The sequence below is a fragment of the Rhineura floridana genome, chromosome 8, assembly GCF_030035675.1.
Source record: "Rhineura floridana isolate rRhiFlo1 chromosome 8, rRhiFlo1.hap2, whole genome shotgun sequence".
NCBI classification, from domain to species: domain Eukaryota; kingdom Metazoa; phylum Chordata; class Lepidosauria; order Squamata; family Rhineuridae; genus Rhineura; species Rhineura floridana.
Window position 1 is genome coordinate 19178553 of NC_084487.1, and position 26416 is coordinate 19204968.

Here is a 26416-nt window from a genome sequence, read left to right on the forward strand (position 1 = left end):
CTTGGCTGATTGTGGCATGTCTGGCTGATCTGGCACCATGTGTGTTGATGGTGACATGCCTGGCTGTTCTGCCATCTTATATAAACCTGGGTGCAGTACACTGCCACGGAGGGGGCAGGATGTAAAGACCCGAACTGGCACAGCGTACTACCACGGAGGGGGTAGGATACACTGGCAGATGGCAAAATGCACTGCCACAGAGGGGGCAGAATGCACTGAGGTATCAGCGTTAATATAATATAGGCTGTTTTAGAGTTGGCACACTCAGATTAGTGCTGTAGGCTGGGTTTTTGGCTTGTTCACGGCCCCAGAGGGGGCAGGATATACAATGTAAATCAGATTTAATACAAGTCAGCCACTGATATTAAAGTTCCAGCCTTGATAATGTAATCCAGCCACTAGGATTAAAGCTCCAGCCTTGATAATGTAATCCAGCCACTAGGATTAAAGCTCCAGCCTTGATAATACAATCCAGCCCACTAGGATTGGAGCTCCAGCCTTGATAATATAATTCAGCCACAAGGATTACAGCCACAGTAAAAATGTGTGTAAATCAGCCTTGTGTAAGTTTGTCAGCAGCACATATACACAAACATACAGATAGATAGCCTGCAGGGGAGGTATCCGATGCTTAATAAATGGTAACAAAAAAGGCGGGAATTTTGAATTTCAAAAAATGGCGCCCAGAAAAAGGGGCGGGAAAAAACAATCAAAAGGGGGCTGAGGGAGAAGGAGCAATGGCGGCCGTCGGAAGTGAACTGGGGGAAGGGCTGCCCAGCACGGACTCGCCGAAAGCCGCAGTAGCGGCTCTGGAAAAAACTCTGGAAGAAGCAGGTAGAGGAAAAAACGGCAGCCGCCGCAGAGAGAGCCGCCGTCGCGGTCTGTAAAGCCCTTCGCAGTGGGATTTAAGCCACGTAGCGAGGGCGATCTGAGGTAAATGAGTAACGGCGGGAGCCGCAGCTGCAAGCTCCCGCTGAGATCGGATCAGCCGCAGCCGCAGCCGCGGCAACGATCAGGGGGGGAGGGAGGGGGATTCCCCTTCCCTCACAAGCGATCAAAAGCGATCAAAAAGAGAACTGCAGCCGCGGTCACTGAGGGAGCCCCCTGGCTACGGATACGACAGAGCCGGGTGGGGGGAGGGGGCTTGAAACTGTCAAAACAAAGAGAGCCGCAGCCGCGGTCTCAGAGGGAGCCCCCAGTCAAGGAAATAAAAGAAATTAAATAGCTCTGAGGAAAGGGGGAAGAGAGCCGCAGTTGTGGTCTCTGAGGGGATCCTCAGTAGGCTAGACACAAAAAACGGAAAAAAGGCTTTAAAGAGAAATAGACAAACAAATACGAGACTTAGCTAAATGCTACGTGAAATTCCAATCTTGTTCGTACGAAGGCAAGAATGAACTGGAGAGTGGGAGGGGCATGACGTCCATAGTCTTGACTTCAAAAACATTCTTGCCTTCGCACGATAGGTGGAACTATTTCCCACGGTGATGGCCCACCTCCTATGGAAAACATATTGTTTTTTAAAAAAACATATTAAAAAGCAATTCCACAACAGACGCAGACTGGGATAGGTCTCAACTTAAAAGGCTTGTTGAAAGAAGAAAGTCTTCAAAAGGCGCCGAAAAGACGACGCCTGCTTAATATTTAAGGGGAGGGAATTCCACAGAGTAGGTGCCATCACACTAAAGGTCCGTTTCCTATGTTGTGCGGATCAGACCTCCTGATAAGATGGTACCTGCAGAGCGCTGTGATCAACTAGGTATATAAGGGGTAAGACGGTCTTTCAGGTATCTTGGTCCCAAGCTGTATGGAGCTTTGTAGACCAAAACTAAAACCTTGAACTTGGCCCGGTAACAGATGGGCAGTCAGTGCAATTCCTGCAGCAGCAGGGTGACATGTTGGCGATACCCTGCCCCAGTGAGCAGTCTCACCGCCACATTTTGCACCAGTTGCACCTTCCAGACCAACCTCAAGGGCAGCCCCACATAGATCTCATTACAGTAATCCAACCGGGAGGTTACCAGTGCGTGGACAACAGTGGTCAGGCTATCCCAGTCCAGAAACGGCCGCAGATGTCTTACCTGCCGAAGCTGGTAAAAGGCACTCCTAGCCACGGAGGTCACCTGGGCCTCTAGCAACAAAGATGGATCCAGGAGCACCCTCAGACTACGGACCTGCTCTTTCAGAGGGAGTACAACCCTATCCAAAGCAGGCAACTGGCCAATTATCCAAACTCGGGAACCACCAACCCACAGTGCCTCCATCTTGCTAGAATTCAGGTTCAGTTTATTGGCCCTCATCCAGCCCACCACCTAGTCCAGGCAGCGGTCAAGGGCTTGCACGGCCTGTCCCGGTTCAGATGTTACAGAGAAATAGAGCTGGGTATCGTCAGCATACTGCTGATACCTCACCTCACATCTCCTGATGACTGCTCCCATGGGCTTCATATAGATGTTAAACAGCATGGGGGACAAGATGGTACCCACAGCACAACTGCCAAAAAATAATCACCCAATGCTATTCTCTGGAAACTACCCTGGAAATAGGATCGGAACCACTGTAAAACAGTGCCTCTAATACCCATCTCACCAAGTCGGCCCAGAAGGATACCATGGTCAATGGTATCAAAAGGCACTGAGAGATCAAGTAAGAATAACAGGTTCGCACTCCCCGTCCTTCTCCCGATAAAGGTCATCCATCAGGGCGACCAAGGCCGATTCAGTCCCATAACCAGGCCTGAACCCAGACTGGAATGGGTCAAGAGAATCTGTTTCATCCAAGAGTACCTGCAACTGCTGCGCCACAACCATCTCAGTCACCTTCCCTAAAAAGGGGGTATTTGCAACCGGTCGACAGTTGTCACAAACCATTTGGTCCAGGGTGGGCTTTTTCAGGAGTGGTCAGATCACCGCCATATATAAAAAAAAAATTATAACTCCATCAGCATGCATGGTGCTTTACACACTAAAGGGGTCAGGTGTTGGTGTGTGTGGAATTGCGTGTCCGGCTCTTTACAGGTGAACAGCAAGACGTTCAAGAATTCCAAGCACAGACAGAGATCTTGTTTTAAGAGTCCTTTACTGTGGACATTAAAGTAGCAAAAACAGCATACAAGACTTTTCCCTCACGATTACAACACCTAGCAAGAACTTCTTCCCCCACAGAGCTTCTTTCGGTTTCTCTCCAGCCTTTTGTAGATAAGACTGGCCTCGCTGGGCACAGCTGCCTACCAACGTCCTTGGTGCTCTCCCTGGCTGGATTAACCCCATAACTACAGTTTTGCTTTTCTATTCATGTGAGGCACATACTCACGTACACACATATCCAACAGCCCCCACCTGTGTCTCACATGTATATAATCAAAACATATAGGTTTTATAATGCATTTCTACAACTTATCATTACATTGCATTTTTACAGTACAGATTACATTCAACTTGCAACATTGATCCCTTAGAGCTTTATTTATTCACTGAATTTAGGTTTTACTCAGGTTGCAGCCACTCCAAGCTTTTCGACCAGTTCGCTGAACTTCTCTTGGCACAATGGCTTGGTCATCATGTCCGCCAGCATGTCTTTTGTGTTGCAATACGTTAGGGCAATAAACTCCTTCTGCACATGATCCCTCACGTGGTGGTATCTGACGCTAATGTGTTTGGTCTTTGTTGTGTGGGCCTCTGAGGTTGCCATACTGATGCACGTTTGATTATCTTCATGCACAGGGATGGGCAGTGGCACCTGTATGTTTAGTTCCTGCAGGAGCAGGTCATACCATTGGAGCTCGTTACAGGCATTCGACAGGCCGACATATTCGGCCTCTGAACTGGATGTGGCGACTATCGCCTGTTTTCTGCTGCTCCAGTCGACCACTGATCCATTCAACACCACCACTATGCCCGTGGTTGATTTCCGGCTGGACATATCACCTGCGTGATCTGCATCTACATAGCATTCTAAACCACCTTGCGAATGTGCAGAGAGCACGAGACCCTTCGTTTCTGTGCCTTGCAAGTAACGCAACACTCTTTTTATGCCTTGCCAATCGGCCTCTGAAGGCTGCGCAACTCGCCTACTCAGTATGCTGACCGCGTTACAGATATCTGGCCGTGACACCTTAGCCAGATACTGTAACTTCCCCAGCACACTTCTGTACAAGGCGGGGTCAGCACAAGGTGTATCAGTGACATCCTGTTGGAATGTTACTGTCATGGGTGTTCGCACCATATTACATTCCAGCATGTTACACTCCTCCAAGAGACATGTGATTTTCCCCTCCTGCTTAAGTATTATACAGCCATCAGTGGTGCGCTCTATGTCTGTACCTAAGTACTGTGCCACCGGACCCAAGCTTTTGGTGTCCACCTGCTTGCTCAAGTGGGTATGGAAGTCTTTTTCCTCCTGTTCATCATTATAAAAGTAGAGGATGTCATCCACGTAAACAGCACAGTATGTGTACCTAGTTCCTGTCACTTTCACATACACATGTGTCAGCCGTGTACCTCCTGAAGCCCATGTCCCGCAGCACACTATCGAGTTTCATGTTCCAGCACCGGGCGCTCTGTCTCAAGCCATACAGTGATTTATTCAGCTTGCAGACCAACCCCTGTTCGGCTATAAAACCTGGGGGTTGCTCCATATAAATCTCTTCCTTTAAGTCACCATGGAAGAAGGCCGTGCTGATATCATAGTGATTTATATGCAAACCCTGCATTGCTGCCAGCTTCAACAACACTCTCACAGACTCATATCGGACCACAGGTGCAAACACCGCGTTGTAGTCTGTGCCTTGATGTTGAGTGAAGCCTTTAGCTACCAGTCTAGCTCTGTATCTCTGTACCTCTCCTGCCCTGGACCGTTTCCTCTTGAAAACCCACCTGCACCCTATAGCCTTTTTCCCTATAGGGAGTTTACTCAGGGTCCATGTGCCATTATTCGCCATAGCCTGCAGCTCCTCTTGCATGGCCTGCTGCCATTTGTGCTGCTCTACCTCAGGCATTAGCCTGATTTCACTGATTGAGGATGGCTCCTCACGTGCCATGTGAGGCACCTCCATCCGGGCTGTAAATACCGACAGTGGGCTATTGACAGCAGCATTCTTGCAGCCCTGTCCGTCTTTCCCGTTATGCCCCATTAACCTCACGTCATTAGTGCTATTCACACGCAACACACCCATGGTCATTTGAAACAGCTCCTTCGTCATAAATCCCCTGCAGGTGACCTCGCCCCCTCTTTGCACAATACATTTCTCTTTGTCAAAGATTACAGTATAACCAATGTCTACTAACTTTTTCACAGATAGAATATTGCTAGCTAACTGGGGTACATACAAAACGTCCATCAGAATCCCAATCTTACTTAACTTCACCGTGCCTCGTGCCAGAACGTCCCTCCTGGATCCGTCAGCCAACAAAACAGAGCCTGTTACTGCTCTCGACGTGTGAAACAGGCTTAGGCCATTCAAAAGACAATGGGAAGCACCGCTGTCACACACCCATTGCGTACCGATGGTTTGAGGCTTTTCTTTGCTTACAAAGTTCACATTTGACTGCTTCCAGCCACAGTCTCTGCTTTTCCGCCTGGCTGCACAGTTCCTTTGTATATGACCCCGTGCTCCGCAAAAATAACAGGATTTCAGCCCCTGCTGGTCCTTGAAGTTTTGCTTGCTTTTGACAGCTTCCTTCAGCTCAGTTCTTTTCTTCTCCTGTCTTCTTTGCCATTCTTGGTTCAGTTTTTCCTCCACAAAGTCCAAATTCAGACCTCCGTCTGGCATAGCCTCCATTGACATCACGAGATTATTCCAGGTTTCGTCAAGTGAAGCCAAAACTATGGACACCCTTTGAAGATTGCTATGCTCAATTCCTCTGTCCTCCAATTCTGCAAACAAATGTCTGAACTCTGTTAGACGCTCGGTCATGGTGCTATCTTCAGTTAGACGCATCTGGTACAGTTTCCTCGCCAAGCAAAGTTTGCTCCCTGCTGTTGGTTGTACATGGACAGTTTGTAACACATCCCACATTCGTTTTGCTGTGGGTTCGTCTCTCACATATAGCAATTGAGAGTCAGAGAGTGCCAAAGTAATAAAAGCCTGTGCCTTCTCATCCTTACGCGTCCAGGGTGCCTGAGGCACTGCCGGTGGGGTGGTGTCGATAACTTCAAACAAGTCTTCTTTAATCAGAAATGCTCTCATCCGTAGCTTCCAGCTGGCATAGGTAGGCTCCGTGAGACGTTCCATTGGCATGCCTGCAGACATATTCACTGCCATTTCCGCTCACCTCTCCAAGGCACAATCAAGCTGCCTTCCGGAGCTCTGACTTGGATCAGAACAGTCTTCACTGCGCTGTAAAGTGCGCCGGATCTGGGCCCATAACCCTGTTGGTGTGTGTGGAATTGCGTGTCCGGCTCTTTACAGGTGAACAGCAAGACGTTCAAGAATTCCAAGCACAGACAGAGATCTTGTTTTAAGAGTCCTTCACTGTGGACATTAAAGTAGCAAAAACAGCATACAAGACTTTCCCCTCACGATTACAACACCTAGCAAGAACTTCTTCCCCCACAGAGCTTCTTTCGGTTTCTCTCCAGCCTTTTGTAGATAAGACTGGCCTTGCTGGGCACAGCTGCCTGCCAACGTCCTTGGTGCTCTCCCTGGCTGGATTAACCCCATAACCACAGTTTTGCTTTTCTATTCATGTGAGGCACATACGCACGTACACACATATCCAACATCAGGTTCCTGCCCTAAGGACCTTACAGTCTAAAATTCAAAAAAGGGGAAACAGAGAAAGTGGATATGATAGTCTCGGTTGTGCATATTTAAGGGTTGGTTACAAGCTTACAGCACAATCCTACAGCACAATTCTGAGCAATCCTGCTCAGAAATCAGTCCTATTGAGTTCAATGGAGCTTATTTCCAGGTAAGCAGAGCTAGGACTGCAGCCTTAGTTGCTGTATGGCAAGGAACTTAGAAGCATGCCAATTCCATGTCAAATGAAATTATCATTTAGCCAAATTCTTCTTTCTGATGCCCTCTAACCCTTACAAATGTTTCACTGCCTGGACAACTCGTATTGAAAAACAAAGCAATGGAAGGGAAGAAAGGAAACATTGTCAAAGTCCCCTTCCTGCTGTCTCCCTGCTTCCCCTTTGAAGTGTAAGGAACGTTACAACCTTAAATCAAGCATGCAATGCGATGGCAAGCTGAAGCCATTTCAACCATAGATCTATTTGTAAATAAGCACTCCAAACTGCCATTTAGTAATCTTCAAAATGAACTGAACTGTGTAATGAGCGGCAGAGAAGTACCTCAGGCTGTATTGAACTTCTTAAGTTCTCCCCAAGGTCTTGTATCTGAGACCCCTGATCTAGGTCTTCTCAGTCCAAATGTCATCTTTATCCCATTCTTAAAAGAAATAGTCCATGAAGTCTCACACTACTGTCCACTATCTTTGCCTGGACATTTTAGTGCAGACAGATATCTCAATTTTTCAGTCTGCAATCGACTATGCTCTTCATGCAAATATGTTCCAGCAGGTCTTCAACAGTTTGGGGCAACTACCCTCTTCATTTACAGATACGTAAAACATTTTACCTAGAGCATGTGGCATAGCTCCTTATCTTGAATCAGGTCTCTAAGATTTTTTGTGAATAAGGCAGGCACGTAGTTAACCCCTGCTCTTTGCTTAAAGAGCAACAGTTTTATGCAGCTGAACTGTGATGAGTTGGGAGGAGCAATGTGAATGCAGCAGAGGACAAGTTCTTTAAGTCCCTCGAAACCCTATTATTCTATTTATGAGGCCACTCGGGTGACAAAATGAATGCTTCAGTAACGTTTTCAGACACATTTCCAATTAAAATCACAAAGCTAAGTGCCCTAAAAGCAGGCATACAAGCTTTGTTTATTTCTAAAATGAGATGGTTGTTTCAACATTTCTATGTAATTGTGTCTCAGCGCCAACTAGCTGAATAAATTTGTAATAAATAATGTATGTTGGATATAATAACTTACTCTGCCCAGAGGACTCATTGGATGTGCAGCATAATCCGATGTCAAATTATAGTGAGCAGCTTCACTTATCATGTTTACTGGCCGGTCTTTCTTTTCTTCTGATGACATAGTTGCTGCAGTCCTGAAAGCAGAATACGCAGCAATACTATAACCTACAGTGCATGCAGACTTATTAAGAAGGCTATATGTGCTACTTGTTCAATTTCCCAGGAAATAAACCACTCAGATGTTGCGGCTCAACTAACTGCGAGGTATTTAAAGAAAAAACCCAATCTTGTAAAATTCAATCAAGTGGATTGTCAACAGAGAAAATAGCACAACTGCAATCCAGTCAATTCATTTACATACAGGCACAATATTGCTCCTGTGGTACAGCCAGGTTTTTAGTTTCTTTTTTTAAAGAAAATCTCCTGCCTTTCTTTCTCCTACTTTCAGCACCACCTTTTCATGCCTGCAGTAGTGAACAAGAATGAAAGGGCATGGCAATGTGTACAAATTTGATATGCACACTCTCGCATATTAGCAAAGTGAATGACTACTTTAGTAACACAAACTGCATACAGATGCTTAGGAAATATATGCAAAAGAAAGCTACAGATTGATTCTTAATAGCTGTAAGCCTTTGGAATGGATGAAATCAGACATGCCTAGAGCAATCAAGTCTCTGACAAGACTTCCATTCTTCCTGCATTCTTCCAGAGGCCAATATTTAAACCTCCAGTATTGCTCCTGGCAGAAAAGCTTGTTATTAATGCTATTAGAACCACAACTGAAAGATAAAGTTAACCACTCTGCTCTCTTTAAAGATCTGAATTTCTCGAATGATAGCAAAATCAGCACAGACAAATAAGGCAATGCTGGAAGTCAAAAGGTTAGCAGGAAAATCTAAGTAAAGCAAATGCATCTAGGAGGCGCAGGGTTGAGAAGCTAAACAAGGAAATGCCAGAATAAGGCAAACTAAGGGATTAAACCTAGAGTATCAAGACAGCACCTGATCTGTGACCATGATGGAGCCCAAGGCTTCAGGAGAAGAAACATATATTGATGCATGAGTGGGATGGTCAGGAAAAAAACTTGTAGCTTGAGAAGTTGGACTGGAGCAAATAGCAAGTGTATTGAAACATCCACAAAATGAGCAGAGAGGATGAAATGGGAAATAGTATTATGATCATGTGATGGAAGGGGAAAATGAAATAATCAGAACACTCTTTTTAATCACTTTCTGACACCCAGGAGACCACTAGTATCATGATTACATTGGGGGTTCAGGAACTTTGTACTGGACCTGAAGTTTTGCAGCCATTATGGACTGTCATTTCTAGGAAAATTGTGCAATTTATGGCTTTAATTGCAAGAAGATGACAACATGATTACACTCAGCTGGGCTTCACTTTAGGTACCAATGAAAGCCCATCTTTAACAAACGGGTGGGGGCAGGATGGGAGAAGCAAATGCAACAGGAGATAACAAGCAATGTCTTATTTATGTATGTTTAGGTGAAGCATGGTTATCTCACTAAAACTGGTTTCCCTGCTCTGTAAGCAAATAGGATGGTGCAACACATACCTGTGCCCACAAATAACAGGCACACTGAAGTAGTCTTAAACTTAAGATGCTCAAATTGTAAATGTTTCAGCAAGACCTTGTTTGTTTTTAAAAATTTCTCCACTGTGCCAACAAGTTGTGATAGTTGATTAACAAAAACATGTTAGCTTGATCTAAAAACTGGATCTAAAATTCAAGAATCAAAAAAGTTTAGAACACACTCAACAACTGCATCAGTAGTTGGAGGGTCTTAAGAAATATGTGAATTGTGGATGATCGATTGACTAAAGAAGACAATTTAAAACACTGATATAGAAAAAATGTAAAATGATCTTGTGCCAAGGAAAAAATGTTATTCAGCCGTTATGAAATCGTGAAATTATATTCTAGCATGCATACATGCATTCTGTGGACCAACTCCTAAAGACAGGGGAAGCAAGGAAGTCCTCACTCCTGCTTTTGCTAAGAGGTCACACCATTATGTAATGTAAAAGGGCATTCTTGGCTACGTGGAATGTTTTACTCTAATCGACAACATGTGGTCAACCAGCCAGTCAATTGACAATATTTGTCTGGTCAATTGATCAGCAGATTGACCCTAATGTGAATAGCTGTTAAATTCTGTGTTCACTGAACAATCACTTACTGTTCATTCACAACAAAAATGCAGTTATCTTGCGATGGCTGCCCCGTGACTGGATGCTTGCAAGTCACTTTTCGTTCATTATGACTGTGGAAATACAAAGCAGAGGAAATATATAAGCACATAATTCTTTTCTATGCACAAATGCAAAATTCAGAGACAGCAGGCAGGCAAATTCATCACGGTCTTAATTAGTGCATTCATGCAGCTTCACACAGTGATAAAGTAACAGCAACTAATGATTCTTGAGGCAGGATATTTTAAACCCAAGCATTTGACAATCCTTTAAAGCTTAGCATAGAACATTTGTGGAAAGCATTTCCTCTCTGGATATAGAGTAGGAATTTTATTTTTTAAAGGCTGCAGACTAATGTTTTAACCCATGGTTGACTATAACCAGTGTGTGCGCAATGGCTATCAATGCAACTTTTGGGAGACCACACTCTAGGCTACATGAGATATAAAAGAGGGATCTTGAAAGAAACAGATATTATTAGAGAAATAAAGGGGGACCTTGAAAGGAGAATAAGAATTCAGTTTACATCCTGGTTTGGCACACAATGACCAAGTTGATCATATTCCTCATGAATATATCCCTTAGGTGTCTGTGGGGCAGAAACCACTTCCTGTTTATAAACATACATACTTAGAGGGAGAGAGAAAGGAAAAAATTAAATGCACTGCCTTTAAGTTGATTCTGATTTATGGCGACCCTATGAATAAGGGTTTTCATGGTAAACGGTATTCAGAGGGGATTTACCATTGCCTTCCTCTGAGGCTGAGAGGCAGTGACTGGCCCAAAGTCACCCAGTGAGCTTCATGGCAAACCCTGGTCTTCCAGGTCGTAGTCCAACACCTTAACCACTACACCACACTGGCTCTCAGTTAGGGGGAGAGAGAAAATATACACAAATATGTGGTGTGTGAAAGTGCAGAAGAAAAATGTTTGTACCAGACAGGCACTGGAACACTGATAACACTGGTAGCGCTGACATAGCATAAAGGTTAAGAAGGTGTATGAACTTGAAGCCCCTGGGCCAAATATCAGTAAAGCCATGAATTCACTGTGTACCACTCTCTCTCAGCTCTCACACCAGGAACAGGGAGATAACTGTCAGCCCACATTACAAAAGATTACCGACAATGGCTTGGTTCACAGGTAACACTGTCAAACTATGGCAAGTATGCTGGTGCACAGGAAGAAAACTGTGGCTGCTGCACTCCTCCCCCAGCTCCTGCTGTGCTACCATTCAGACCCCAGCTTGTAACTGTTTATCTTACTCCAAACAAACGATAAGCAATTGCTGCAATTTTCTCCCTGTGGTATGAGCACCATAGTTTGCCCCAGTGTGACATGCAAATAAGGCCAAAGGACATATAATACTTTTAGACTAGGAAAATTAGGAGACTGGTTCCCATTTTTGTTTTACTGATTAAAAGTACTCTCAACAAACCCTCCTTTTTGACACTTATGCTGGTGTCCATTTTAAAGTCCATTTCAGTCTGACAGCCGAGCCCTTGAAAACTACTGCCAAACATTTTCTGAAGTTCATGACACTAAAAGTGCATATTACCAACTTTTCTGCCATACCGTTCAGGCTTAGTAATTAAAATAAAAACCTACATTTGATATGCTGCTCACCTTCAAAAACCTCTGGAGTCTTACCTTCCGCAAGATAATCCTAACAATTCCCTGGTTGGTACTTTTGTTAAAACTCTTTAGATCTTAATCACTTTCCAATTTCACACAGTCATGCTCTAATCATAACTCCTGCTCCACACAAAAGCCTACAGTACAAAATTAAAAGCTTTGATCCTTGGCAAGAAGCATGATAAATACCACCTGTACTAAATGAAAAGAGGTGAACATTCAGACTCTTTGCTAGAACTTCTATGTCTTACACAGCGAGGCAACATTTAGTGAAAGTTCTCACATCTGCCTACTGCTTCTGTAACCTGTAACCTGAGCATGTTTCATTTTTTCCTAAATCTAGGAAATAAAAAAAAAATCAATCAATTTCTACGATTAAAATCTTTAAAATCCTCAGCTATCAGTAGGTATATAGTCTCTCTCTCTCTATTTAAGAATATAAGCTATCTACTATATTAGTGTTCTAGAATAATATGGATGCCTTTTGAATGTGTGATTCATATACTGATCGGTATACTATAACACCACTCTCATCCATGAATTGATCGTGGATGAAGGTGCTGATTTGGTGTGCATTACTGAGACCTGGGTGGGTGATCTGGGAGGAGATGATCTGACCCAGCTCTGTCCACCTGGATACTTGGTGCAACACCAGCAAAGGCTGCGGGGGGGGGGGAGGAGTTGCTGTGGTCTACAGAACTTCCATCTCTGTCACCAGGAAACCACTCTCTCTAGCAGCTGTCTGTGAGGGACTCTACCTGGTGTTGGGCCAAGGAGACAGTAAACTAGGGTTGCTGCTGGTGTACAATCCACCCTGCTGCCCTGCAGCTTCTCTGACTGAGTTGGGGGACGCCATCTCAGCTGTGGTATTAGAGGAGCCCAGAACAATAGTTCTGGGAGATTTCACTGTCCATGCTGAGGCTGCCTCTAGCGTTCCGGCATGGGACTTCATGGCCTCCATAACGACCATGGGGCTGTCTCACTGGCCCAATTCATAGGGCATGGTACACCCTCAACTTGGTTTTTCCTTCAGATGAAGGAAGGGGTGGTCTGGAGATGGTGGGGGGCTGTCACCCATTGTTATGGTCAGACCACTTCCTGGTGAAGTTTAGACTTACGGCTCCAATCCTCCCCTGCAGGGGTGGTGGACAGATTAAGATGGTCCGCTCAAGGGAGACTAATGAAATCCACAGGATTCCTGAATGCCCATGGGGAGTTCCCAGTAGATAGAGCAGGTGACCCTGTTGAAGCCCTTGTCATGCTGTGGAACAGCAAGGCACGTCAGGCTCTTCACATGGTTGTCCCCGAGCACCCTCTCCGGCACTGTGGACCCCAGCCTGCACCTTGGTACACCAATGAGTTATGGGCAATGAAACAGGCTGGACAACAGCTAGAGCGCAAGTGGCGACAGACATGCTGTGAGCTGATCAGGCACGAGTAAAACATCATAACCAGGCCTACTGTGCGATGGTGAGGGCAGCAAAGAAGGCCCACTTCTCTGCCACCATTGCATCCTCAAGTAGCCGTCCAGTGGAGCTTTTCCGTATTGTCAGAGGTCTGTTGAAATCAACTCCAAGAAATGGAGTTTTAGACCTTTTGGAGGCCCACTGTGAATTGTCTGCAAGGCACTTTGAGGGTAAAGTTGCTCGCCTCTGTAGCAATCTTGATGCCCCATCCAGATCTGCTATAGTCCCCAGTGAGATGTCCAGTGCAACGTTTGTTGCAACTTCTTGGGAACGGTTTCGGTTGATGCAGCCTGATGACATGGACAAGGTGCTTGTGACAATGTGGCCAGCAATGTGTTCTCTCAACCTTTGCCCTTCTTGGCTTATTAAAGCTTGCCAAGGGGGTTTGATCGAGTGGATCCAGGGTGTCGTCAACACATCGTTGCTGGAGGGAGTGCTTCCACGCGCCCTGAAAGAGGTGGTGATCCCATCACTCCTGAAAAACCCCACCCTGGACCCATTGGTTTGTGACAACTACCGCCCAGTCACAAATACCCCCTTCTTAGGCAAGATGATTGTGGGGCAGCATTTGCAAGTACTCTTGGATGAAACAGATTATCATGACCTATTCCAGTCTGTGTTCAGGCCTGGTTATGGCACTGAACCAGCCTTGGTCGCCCTGGTGGATGACTTTTATCGGGAGAAGGACAGGGGGAGTGCAACCCTGTTAATCTTACTTGATCTCTTGGAAGCTTTTGATACCATTGCTCATGGTATCCTTCTGGGCCAACTTGGTGAGATGGGTATTGGATGGAACTGTTTTACAGTGGTTCTGATCCTATCTCCAGGGTCATTTTCAGATAATAGCACTGGGTGATTGTCTTTTGGCCCCCTGACAGTTGTGTTGTGGGGTGCCGCAGGGTACCATCTTGTCCCTCAGGCTGTTCAACATCTATATGAAGCCATTGGGAGCAACCATCAGGAGATTTGGAGTGAGGTATCAGCAGTAAGCTGATGATACCCATCTCTATTTCTCTGTAACATCTTAATCGGGAGAGGCTGTGCAAGCCCTGGACCGCTGCCTGGATTCGGTGATGGGCTAGATGAGCCTGAATCCTAGCAAGATGGAGACACCGTGGGTTGGTGGTTCCCGAGTTCGGATAATTGGTCAGCTGCCTACTTTGGATGGGGTTGTACTCCCTCTGAAAGAGCAGGTCCGTAGGCTGGGGTGCTCCTGGATTCATCTTTGTCGCTAGAGGTCCAGGTAACTTCAATGGCTAGGAGTGCCTTTTACCAGCTTTGGCTGGTAAGACAGCTGTGGCCACTTCTGGACCAGGATAGCTAGCCTGACCACTGTTGTCCATGCATTGGTAACCTCCAGACTGAATTATTGTAATGTGCTCTATGTGGGGCTACCCTTGAGATTGGTCCAGAAGCTGCAGCTGGTGCAAAATGCGGCGGTGAGACTGCTTACTGTGGCAGGTTATCGCCAACATGTCACTGCGTTGCTGAAAGTATTGCACTGGCTACCTATTAGCTACAAGGTTCTAGTCTTGGTGTACAAAGTCCTTTACAGCTTGGGACCAGGATACCTGAAAGACTGTCTTACTCCTTATATACCCAGTTGATCACAGCGCTCTGCAGGTGAGGGCCTCCTGCAGATACCACCTTATCAGGAGGTCCCATCTGCACAACATAGGAAGTGGACCTTTAGTGTAGTGACACCTACCCTTTGGAATTCCCTCCCTTTAAATATTAGACAGGTGCCATCTCTGTTATCTTTTGGGCGCCTACTGAAGACCTTCCTCTTTCAACAAGCCTTTTAAGTTGAGACCTATCCCAGTCTGCATCTGTATTGGAATTGCTTTTTAATATGTTTTTAAATGTCTTTTTTTAAAAAAAGATTTCTTGAAAGCTTTAAAAAAAGTTTTTAACGATGTTTTCTTTTAATATATTTTAAATTCTGTTTTTATGATGTTTTAAAGTGTTTCTAGTGCTTTTGTTTGCTGTCCTGGGCTCCTACCACGAGGAAGGGCAGGATATACATCTATTAATAAATCCATCTGATTTCTATTGATTTCAGATTTATCAAAACTTCCTGCTCCAAAAATAGAGTTACCCTTAGTATCCAATCAGGAATAAAGGGCAGAGTATTCTTGCCATACAGCAATCATCTTGGTTACAACTGTAGGATACAAGGTAGGCTTCTACCTTTTAGGATATAATGATCCACAAATGTTGCTACCACAAGTAGTAATGAGGGAAATTATGATGTTTCAGGTGACCCAACATGAGACAAGGCAAAGCGGCCACACATTTTGGGTGCCATAAATGAAGAAAGAAAAGAAAAACTCCTGAAAAAACCTTCCTTGGACCCAGAGGATGTCAGCAGCTACAGACCACTAGCCAATGTTCTGTTCCTGGGTAAGATCCTGGAACGTGTGGTTGCTGACCAGCTCCAGGCGCTATTGGATGAAACCGATTATCTAGATCCATTTCAATCGGGGTTCAGGCCTGGTTTTGGCACTGAGACTGCCTTGGTCGCCCTGTTTGATGACCTATGTCGGGAGAGAGACAGAGGGAGTGTAACTCTGTTGATTCTCCTTGACCTCTCAGCGGCTTTTGATACCATTGACCATGGTATCCTTCTGGAGAGGCTTGCGGAATTGGGAGTTGGAGGCACTGCTTGGCAGTGGTTCCGCTCCTACTTAGTGGGTCGTCTCCAGAAGATAGTGCTTGGGGAACATTGCTCGACACCGTGGGTTCTCCAATGTGGGGTCCCGCAGGGTTCGGTTCTGTCTCCCATGCTTTTTAACATTTATATGAAGCCGCTGGGGGCAGTCATCAGGAGTTTTGGAGTGCATTGTCATCAGTATGCTGATGACACGCAGCTCTACTTCTCCTTTACATCTTCTTCAGGTGAGGCAGTCGACGTGCTGAACCGTTGCCTGGCTGCGACAATGGACTGGATGAGAACTAACAAACTGAGACTCAATCCTGACAAGACTGAGATGCTGTTGGTGGATGGTTTCTCTGATCGGATGGTGGATATATACCCTGTCCTGGATGGGGTTACACTCCCCCTAAAGGAACAGGTGCGTAGTCTGGGAGTCATCTTAGACTCTTCCCTCACACTTGAGGCTCATGTAGCCTCGGTGGCACGGAATGCGTTCTACCAACTTCGGTTGGTAGCCCAGCTACGTCCCTATCTGAGTAAGGAGGACCTCTCATCAGTGGTACATGCTATGGTAACCTCGCGTCTGGACTACTGCAATGCGCTTTACGTAGGGCTACCTTTGAAGACGATTCGGAAGCTACAGCTAGTGCAAAATGCGGCGGCCAGACTGCTAACAAGAACTAAGCGGTCTGAGCATATAACACCTGTGCTAGCCCGTTTGCACTGGCTTCCAATATGCTTCCGGGCCAGATTCAAAGTGTTGGTACTTACCTATAAAGCCTTATACGGCGCGGGACCACGATATCTGTCGGAACGCCTCTCCCGATATGAACCGGCCCGTACACTACGGTCTACTACGAAGGCCCTCCTCCGGGTTCCGACTCATGGGGAAGCCCGGAGAGTGGTGACAAGATCTAGGGCCTTCTCAGTGGTGGCCCCCGAACTATGGAATGGTCTCCCCAAGGAGGTGCGCCTGGCGCCGACACTATCATCTTTTCGGCGCCAGGTTAAAACCTTTCTCTTCTCTGAGGCATTTTAATTCCTGTTAATTGTAAATTATTATATTTTGATTTTAGACTGTACAGTTTTGTGTACAGTTTTGTGTTATTTTTATTGTATTTTTAGTGTTCACCGCCCAGAGAGCTGTTGCTAGTCGGGCGGTATATAAGCTTAATTAAATAAATAAATAAATAAAAAGGAAACAGCCAGATCTGCCCCAGAAGGTACAATCCACTAAGATTATTATTCAATGAAATGAATGGGAGCTGTCAAGTTTATTATCATGAGGCATGTTCATTAGTGGAAGGGGGTGCTGTCTGAATTTTATTTATTTGTTTGTTACTATGGGGCAGAGACCCCCTGCTCATTTCGCTTGCCACCCCCACCCCAAACCCACAGGCACATACCCATGCACCTCCAAACACAGACACCGCAAACATACAGACACACAGCATGTACCTTCGAACACCCCCTGATACCTCCAAGCACACACACATGTACACACACACAAAGGAACTCTGACACACACACACACACACACACACTCCCCCACGCCACCCACACCCACATGCACCAACACCCCCCACTCTACCCTGCTAGCCCCAACTGTTGGGCCACTCCTGCTGCTGTCACTGCCACCTTCTTACCCACCCAGGCTGCAACCCAATCTCTCTAACATGCACAGCCTCCTCCGGTGCCAATGTGGTCTCCTGGTGCCGGTGCTGCGGCCTGCCCCATGGCCTCTGGCAGCAGTGTGGCCTCCTCCAGTGCCACTACCATGGCCTAAGCAACCTCCTCCAGCGCTGGCGCCACTGCAGCCTATACGTCTCCTCCTCTGGTGCTACCACAGTCTACTCCATTGCTGAGGCCTGCACAGCCACCACAGCCTCCTCCATCGTCACTACTGCGGCCTCCTTTGGTCTCCCCACCTCTCCCCACCCATGACATCATGCTGCATGATGTCATGACAGCATGAGGGCTCACATTTTTATTATATAGGAAATTTATGTCCCATGTTTCCTCCCAAAGGGAGCCCAGAAATTTTCCATTTCTGATACCAAAATTAATGGATCAGTTTGTTCCCACTTTCATTATGTATACCCAGGTGGTAGAAGGTCACGGAGATGTTTACTATACAGCTCCACTGTTCCAGAATTCTACAGAATCACTAACTTTGAAAGTCCACACAAAGTTGAAAGGAGAAACATGGCAAGCAAAAGCATTATTTACATGACAGCTATGAATGCATCCACTGCCAAAAGAAGACTGATAACATGTACTTACTGCTACAATGTAGCTTCTGTGCTACATCTGACAACACCATTTTAAAAGTGAGGGGCAGGGGAGAATCACAAACCAAGGCATATTTTTTAAGAAGAGGTTGCAAACAACGTAAGCTAAAAATAAGAGAAACTGACCTCTTTTAGTAAACCTGTTTTCTTTATGGTCATGTTTCAAGCAGAGCTACGCATTCTTCAACAAAATTTTGAATAGCGTAAGTATAAATTTGGAATGAATGGATTCTGCACTTCCCTGTTTTAATTTTACCTGTTTTATTATCTATCATAAGCTGCCTTGAGCCATAGAAAGGAGGCTTTTGAAAAACTAAGTTCTAATTTCGGGGGGGGGGGGGAGGAAGAAAAAAACACTTAGGATCACAACATATCCAGGCTATGAAGCCAAAAAAAACCATTCACCTTGCATAGTGGAATAATGTCACATCACACAACATAAAATGGATACAATTACAGCACAGGAACAGTCCATGAACGTTGCCATGTTATCAGAGGCTGCACATGAAGTAGTTGCTGACCTCAGGAGAGAGCTTATTCAATCGTTTCTGAAGCTAGTTGTACTCTGCAGGCTCCCACAGGCATGCATCTCTGTTTCTGTCTCAGAAAACACTCACTGCCCATTAGAACATGGAGTTTAAGACTGCAATCCTATGCACAGTTATTTATAAAGAGGAAGCCCAGTGGGTTGCAAGTCAGGTTTAGTCCCAATGAAGTACTCAGATGCAAAGTTTGACACATGAAATTCAAGGGCATTTTAAAGGCATCTGTAAATGTATGCTAATGATTCAAATATAATGACCATTCAGTAAAATTGCTTTTAAAAATACATGTGTGGGCATGCACGCAGGATTATTTTAGTTCTCCCCGAAGCTGAATTTCTTCCACTGTTTTAGGGTATATTTGCAAACAGACTACAACACTGCAGAAACTTGGGCACACAATTCTCATGTCCGCAGCATAAAAAAGGTATTTGTTTATATCCAGAATCGATACAGGTGAAATCACTATTAACAAACAGCACCTTGTATCTGAGTAGCAATAGTTAACTATATAACTCACTGACCCACAAAGAACTTCACTGTAAACTATAGAGGCAATTGCTTTACTACTAATTAAAAGTTACCAATTTGCTTAGATTTGAACATTCATTTTCTACTTGCACAACAACTCAGAACTTCAATTCCATCTTCTACTATGCTCTTACTCTAGATAGACATCCCTAAAGATTCCTAGGGGAAATAAATCAAAAGCCTTCCTAGCCATCTTTCCTGTTTTGTTAGCTGAACTGCGGGCCTGGCTCTATGCTTCATTACACATCACATAATTCTGGAAGGTTCTCTTGCAGGTTAATTAAATCTACCTGCCTAGAATTCAAAGTGAGTTTAGAATGCTCTCTTCTGAGTAGTAAACATTTATTCTACTCTTTCTTTATGCCCTTTTTAATTATATGAAAGCTGTCAGTATGTAACAGACTTCCATTCTCTGGACTGAACAGCTTTCTTTAGCAAATTCATGATATCTTCAGCATGCAGAATAAAGAGCCCCAGAAATAACTGTAGAGATGCCTTTTAATATTTTCCATTATCAAAGTTCATGACATAAAAGCATTTGGTAGTGTGAACTGTTTAGGAACAGAAGGCGAGCTCTCAAAAATATGCTTATGTAAAAAAATCCAGAATCCTACACGTTATTTCATTGGTATGCAAGACCATTTCTCCACAAATCAATATATAAGTTGTACACCACTCACACATGCACGCACGCACACACGCACGCACACACGCACGCACACACACACACATGAAGCCTTCAAAAGTATGCATAGCTGGCTGAGATGTATCTTCACCCAAAACCAAGTGACAGCTTGCTTCATAAATAGTCTTACTGACTTAATATTGTTTTAGTACAAGTCATCGCAATCCAAATTGTTTGCAGCTACATCTGTGTTACACAGGAATATAGGAAACTGCCCGATACGGAGTCACACCATTTGCATATCTAACTCAGTATTGTCTATACACCACTGTTCTTCAACCTTGTATCCCCAGATGTTGTCGGATTGTAACTCCCATCATCCCCAGACAGCATGGTAAAATAGTCAGGGATGATAGGAGTGGTAGTCCATCAATATCTAGGGACACAAGGTTGAAGACCAATAGTCTACAATGACTAACAGCAGTTCTCCAGAAGTTCAGCCATTCCCAGTCATACCTGGATATGGGACTTTCTGCATGCAAAGCAGATCTTCTATGGTCCTTCCCCAAAAGGTACATTTGTAGCAAAGTCTGAGTCTTTCTTTGATCTGTCCTGAATCTACGGCCAACCATAATGACCCCAGTCACTGAGAATCAAATGTCTTCCAGACTTCACAGCCTTGCACAGCCCAACATGGGTTCTGTTTTAAAGTATGGTGGGTGCTGGCTTCAATAAAGAGAAAGATAGTAACACCAGCATCCACCAGCTTGTTGTTGCAACTTCTTAAAGCTTAATGACCTTAAGTTTATTCTTTGTTAAGACAACAGGGATATTCATTCATTCATTCATTCCATTTATATCCTGCCCTTCCTCCCAGTAGCATTTAGTCAGAGGCAGCATGCTTCTGAAAACCAGTTGCCGGAAGCCTCAGGAGGGGAGAGTGTTCTTGCACTCGGGTCCTGCTTGCGGGCTTCCCCCAGGCACCTGGTTGGCCACTGTGAGAACAGGATGCTGGACTAGATGGGCCACTGGCCTGATCCAGCAGGCTCTTCTTATGTTCTTATTTATTCTGCAATGTTTGTTACATTTTATATTTTCTTATATATTTACTGAAAAAGCTAAATTGTACATTACTTTAAATACCACAAGGGAATTTCACCGTTTTTTCAGTAATTTCATACACTAAGAAATAGGCAAATGCAGCCCTCTTTCATTTACTAATTCATTAGTAATGTGAGGCCTAAAATTAAAAGGCAGAGGAAAGTGGAACCAGCACAACCAAACTTGTGCATACAAAACCTTCCATTCTCAAGGAGTACAAAGTCAGCAATATTTCTTTTTATTTTTGCTCTCTGCCCTAACATTTCTTTTTCAATAAGGCAAATACAATAGATGAAAGCTAATAAAATACTGCTTGAAGACAGGAAAAATGTAATAAAATATATTCACATCCATTCCTACCAAGGATGTGGTCTGTGGCTGTACAGGTTCCTTCCATTTTATAAAAAATGCCACTCCAGATTGCATGTGTAAGCCTTTTCATACATACGAACTTTTCCCCCAATTAATCTATTTCAGCAAACAGTTTCAAAGCTTTGTGCAGAAGAGGTTTTCCAGGAACACATATTACTGTCAGTCTTCACAGTAGAATACTTAACTAGAAAGGTAACAAAAGAACATTATAAGGAACACCAAAGTAATTGAATTCTCACACAAAGGTACTCATTCTAGCTGTTAAACATCAGGATTTGAAATCCACATTAATCATCTCTCCTGCTCCCACATGGTTTGATATGCACACTCATGATAATAGATTCGAAATTTGCTGGAAAGAATTGAGGAGCCTAATCTAAGGAGGTGGCAGCTTGCCAACTGATCTAGTTAGACTTACTTCTCCACTCAAGGGGCCCGTTTGCCAGATGCTTAACAATAAATTTAAGTCCTGAAAGACAAAAGTTTGGACAACCTAATCCTTAACAAAACAGCTGTGTAGACCTGTAAGGAAGAGGACAGAAGGTCCTCAGGTGTTGCCCAATCACACATCCTTGATCTTCTGGCATCAAGTTTCCTCAAATCTGAAAGAGTGCTACAAATGTATACAAGTATATGCGCGTGAATAAATTTGTACTGGGCAAGTACAAGGAGGGGCATTTAGTAACACAATGAACTGCCCTACACTTCTGTGTATATACAGGCCTTATACTTAATTATTTTAACATGGAAGGAAAATTCAGGTTCATACAAGGTCAGCTCAAATAAACCAACCCTGCAAATAACAGAAGAACCCCTGGTACCATCTGTCAGTTCCCCTTTAAAAACAACACATAAAAGCTCTTCTCAGATACCCTACACTATTTCTTAATTGATCATATCCTGCACATTTGCCAAGACTTATTCAGGGGTAACAGTTTATCTGAACTAACTGCTATTTCCCCCCTCCTATTCTACTAGTTACCTCCTAGGAGACCCTCATATGCCTCTAGTGAACGACCTCATTGCTAAGAACTAGGGTCGTGGCTACCAAACAGGAAACATAATAGTTAAAGCTTTGTAAACCAATTAAGGAATAACAGGTAAGTATAAGCAACATTTCGGTAAATATTTCAAAGAACCACTAAAAGATATTAACTGCTTATAAATTGGATACACAGAAATTCTACCATCTGATCTTTCCAAACACTGAGACAAGCCTGACAGACACCTCAGACACCTAGTTCGAAATAATATAAAATGACAATTCAATGTTGTTAAAAGACCACAGAGAGAGAGAGACAGAGAGAGAGAGAGAGATGAGAGAGAGAGAGAGAGAGAGAGAGAGAGAGAGAGAGAGAGACAGAGAGAGAGAGAGAGAGAGAGACAGAGACAGAGAGAGAGAGAGAGAGAGAGAGAGAGAGAGAGAGAGAGAGAGCATATTTAGGTGTTCCAAGATCTATTCACATGTTAACAGATTAGCTTGAGGTTTTTTTTGCAAAATAAAAAAGTACCTTCCACGGTAGATAATTTCTAATTTGTATTTAATCAGGAATGAAAAGTACATGCATTATGGTCTCCCTAATGCTATACTCAGAACATCACACTGTAATTACAGGAAGAGAAATCTATCCACTTAAATAAATACTTATTTAAGATATCCAGGAGCTGATTTATGATATATTTAGGTATATATATCTCTCTCAGCAATTCTGTACATCTCTACTTAGAAGTCCCACTGAGTTAATTGGGCCCACCTGTACCTGCTATGATGTTTATGACAAGTCTCAGTAAACATTCCCTCATTTTCCCGATCGATGGTGTGACTGATGGGGGTCATGCCACACCGTTTTGTGGTTCTGTCTCTTTTCCCACTCTTTTGGATGCAACAGCTGTTGTGTGTTATGCCATGCTCCCACGGCAGCCACTTTGTGACTGATGTGCATGACACTCTCTCACGTTCTCTGCACATTTATTTATTGCATTTATATTCCACCTTTTCTCCAATGATCTCAGGGTGGTGCACATGATTCTTACCCTCCTCATTTAATCCCCACAACAACCCTGTGAGGTAATTGTGAAAGTCAGTGTGGGGATTTGAACCCTGGTTTCCCAGGTCAGAGTCCAACACTCTAACCACTACACCACACTGGCCCTCACATGCACATGCCACAGGATTCAAGGAAGGAGAGGTCAGTGGTGACACAAGTAATAGGTTTGGTTAGAATGCCAAACTAAAATTATTGACCACTGATTCCAAATAGCATTTTTCAATAGAAACAGTTCACATGCTTGGCTGATTTTATGCATCACATAATGACAGTATGGGTCAGCTATAGCAGTGGTGGGAACATGAGGTCTCCGAATATGTTGTTGGACTCTGTCCCATCAGTCCCAGCCAGCATGGCCAATGGTTAGGGATGATGGGAGTTGTAGTCCAAGAACATCTGAAGGGCCACAGGTTCCCCACCCACTGACCAATGCTTTTGCTTGCACAGCAGCAAGCCATGACACATAAGACACATGTATGGAAATACCAGAGACAGACCTTTTTAGTGCAAGCTAGTCTTTCCACTGGCATTTAAAAGAAATTTATATAATATCCATCTAAGGATCTATGAATCAAAATCAATTTTAAACGTATTACTTTCATAGCCTCACAGTTTCAGAGATAAACAGTAATGATGCTAGTGAGAGCTCACATTTTAAGTCACTTAAAAATACCCAGCAGGGTACAGAAATTGTTAGTAAACCTCTAGAATAGCCTTTGTTGGAACAACTGGGACCAATCTATATTCTATATACCTAGACACTTAATTTCTTTTCAAGGGTTTATCTGCATGTTTCTGACCTATGCTATTGTAAGCTGAACCTTAAGGAACCTTGATAGCCAAACATTTTCATCTACAGTACATCATAAAAACTGCAGCTTCTAGACTCTGATTAAGAAGTACATAATAGTGACCATATAGTTGCCAGCATCTCCCACTCTCTGGCTCATGATTTTCATAACAGGCTTTGGCAATGAAGAACTAACTACTCTTAATTATGATAGCTCAGAAGGCTGAAGAGAAAAGCAAAGACTCCAGAAAGAGAAAGCATGAGCATGGCTGAACAGTCATATGCATATGAGTACTCCATAATGCTTAATGACTTGAAAAAGACACAAGACAAAGTCATTCCAACAGACAATTCAGATTCTCCGCTCCCCAAACAAATTAGCTTTTGTAAAACATTGGGAATCTTTAATGACCATTTTGATCACAATTATCTGAGGACTCAAGCTATTAATTTATTCAGTTCAAGTTGCAGTTTGCTTCATGAAGACAGTCAGCATTGGCTTTTAACTACTGAAGTGAACATATCCATTACTCCGGATTGGGTCAACTGGTGACACATCTACCCCAGGGGCTAAAATAAGGATAACCATTACTAAGACAATGACAACTGCTCCTTGCTAAGGTATTTTCTGCTGGAATGCTTAAAGTACTCAGAATAGGCCACCAACTGAAGCCGAGTGAAAATGTTTTGATTTTATAGCCAGCAAAGTGTTTGGTATAACTCAAGAAGTTTGCCTGGTCTTACAGGGTCCCACCGTACGTTTTCAAGCATTTTCCACAATACGTTCAGTCTGAAAGGACAGGCTAAATTCGAAAGATTACCAGAATTTTACAGCCCAGCCCAGCCCAAAGGTTCAGGGTACAAAAGATTTTAAAAACATGTATACAATATTTTATTAAAACCCATTAAAATAGTTCAAGACAGACAGATCCAAACACCACAATTTAGCACATTATTCCAACTCCCAAAAGCTAACACACGTTTTTAAAAGAGGTATTTAAATGCCTCCCTAAATTTTCTCATGTTTCGCAAGTACTGAGGTTATCCTAGTGCACAGAAGGAAGCCTCAAATGGTGCTCTTTGGTGGTCGAATACATGGAAATTCGTACAGTGAATTTCTCTTCCCAGGGGTTCCTGGATGGCATTCTACAGCTTGGGATGGCACCTCCCCCTGGAGCACAATAGGCAGGGTCTAATCTTCCGATTACCTCACCCAGGGGGAGGGGCTATCCCACTCTCTCCAGACCTACTGGCAAAGCATGGATGACCCCTCAACCCCCTGAAGTGTTCCTTCAATGGAGCTGGACTTTTGGCCTGACTGGCCTATCACCTCCATAGGAACACTTGGACAGTTACAGAGACTAGTGTGCATAGGAGCTGTCTTCTAAAAAGGAAAAAACCTGGCAGAAAAATATAGGGGGAAAACCATCAGGACAACAGATGAAGCAAGAAGCAAGCCATGAAATCGCCTAGCATCCCTAACTACCTCCCCCTCATGTAAGGTGTTGGCAGAAGCCGCTACGGTCCAGCATGCCTCAGGCCATCAGCACTGGTATGAAGAGGTGGGGGAATGCCCTCCAGGAACCCCTGAGAAGAGAAATTCACGGTAAGAATTTCCATGTATTCCCCAGTGGTTCCTGGAGAACATTTTACAGCTTGGGATATAACAGAGCATTACAGTTTCTTGGGCGGGATTCTGTTTGTGGGAAGGTCATGCCTGGACCATCCCCTGCAAAAACCCTCTTCCCGAAGGCAGCATCCACCAAGGCCTAGGAGTCAATTTTGTAATGCTTAGCAAAGGTACCTCCTCTTCGGATGCACATCTTAACGTGGTGAGGGGGTTTGAGTGTGTTGAAGAAGCTGAGAGCAATGCCGTCAGGAGTCTAGACCAAGAGGCTAGACTCCTAGCAGGGGCACCCAAGGTGGAATGGCCAAAGATGAATACCAGACTAAGATGCATCCAAACTCAGAGGAAGGCAATGGTAAACTGCCTCTGAATATCTCTTACCACGAAAACCCTATGAACAGAGTATCCAAAATGCAACACGAGATAGTGCTGGAAGATGAGACCCCCCCGGTCAGAAGACACTCACCGAGCTACTGGGGAAGAACAAAGGACAAGTATGAGTAGTGCTGTCACTAATGACGCAGCTGAG

At 44.2% G+C, this 26416-nt stretch overlaps 1 protein-coding gene across 14 annotated transcripts in view; it reads right to left on the reverse strand.

The window, feature by feature from the left end:
- Window positions 1-26416, reverse strand: part of PLEKHA5 (pleckstrin homology domain containing A5) — a 279402-nt gene that overhangs the window by 123141 nt on the left and 129845 nt on the right. For all 14 annotated transcript variants that reach the window (XM_061638463.1, XM_061638451.1, XM_061638457.1 and 11 more), the window contains 2 exons: window positions 10191-10274; window positions 8000-8120 (listed from right to left, as the gene is read on the reverse strand). In XM_061638463.1, the coding sequence (XP_061494447.1) occupies window positions 8000-8120; window positions 10191-10274 (205 nt within the window). The remainder of the gene's footprint in view (window positions 1-7999; window positions 8121-10190; window positions 10275-26416) is intronic.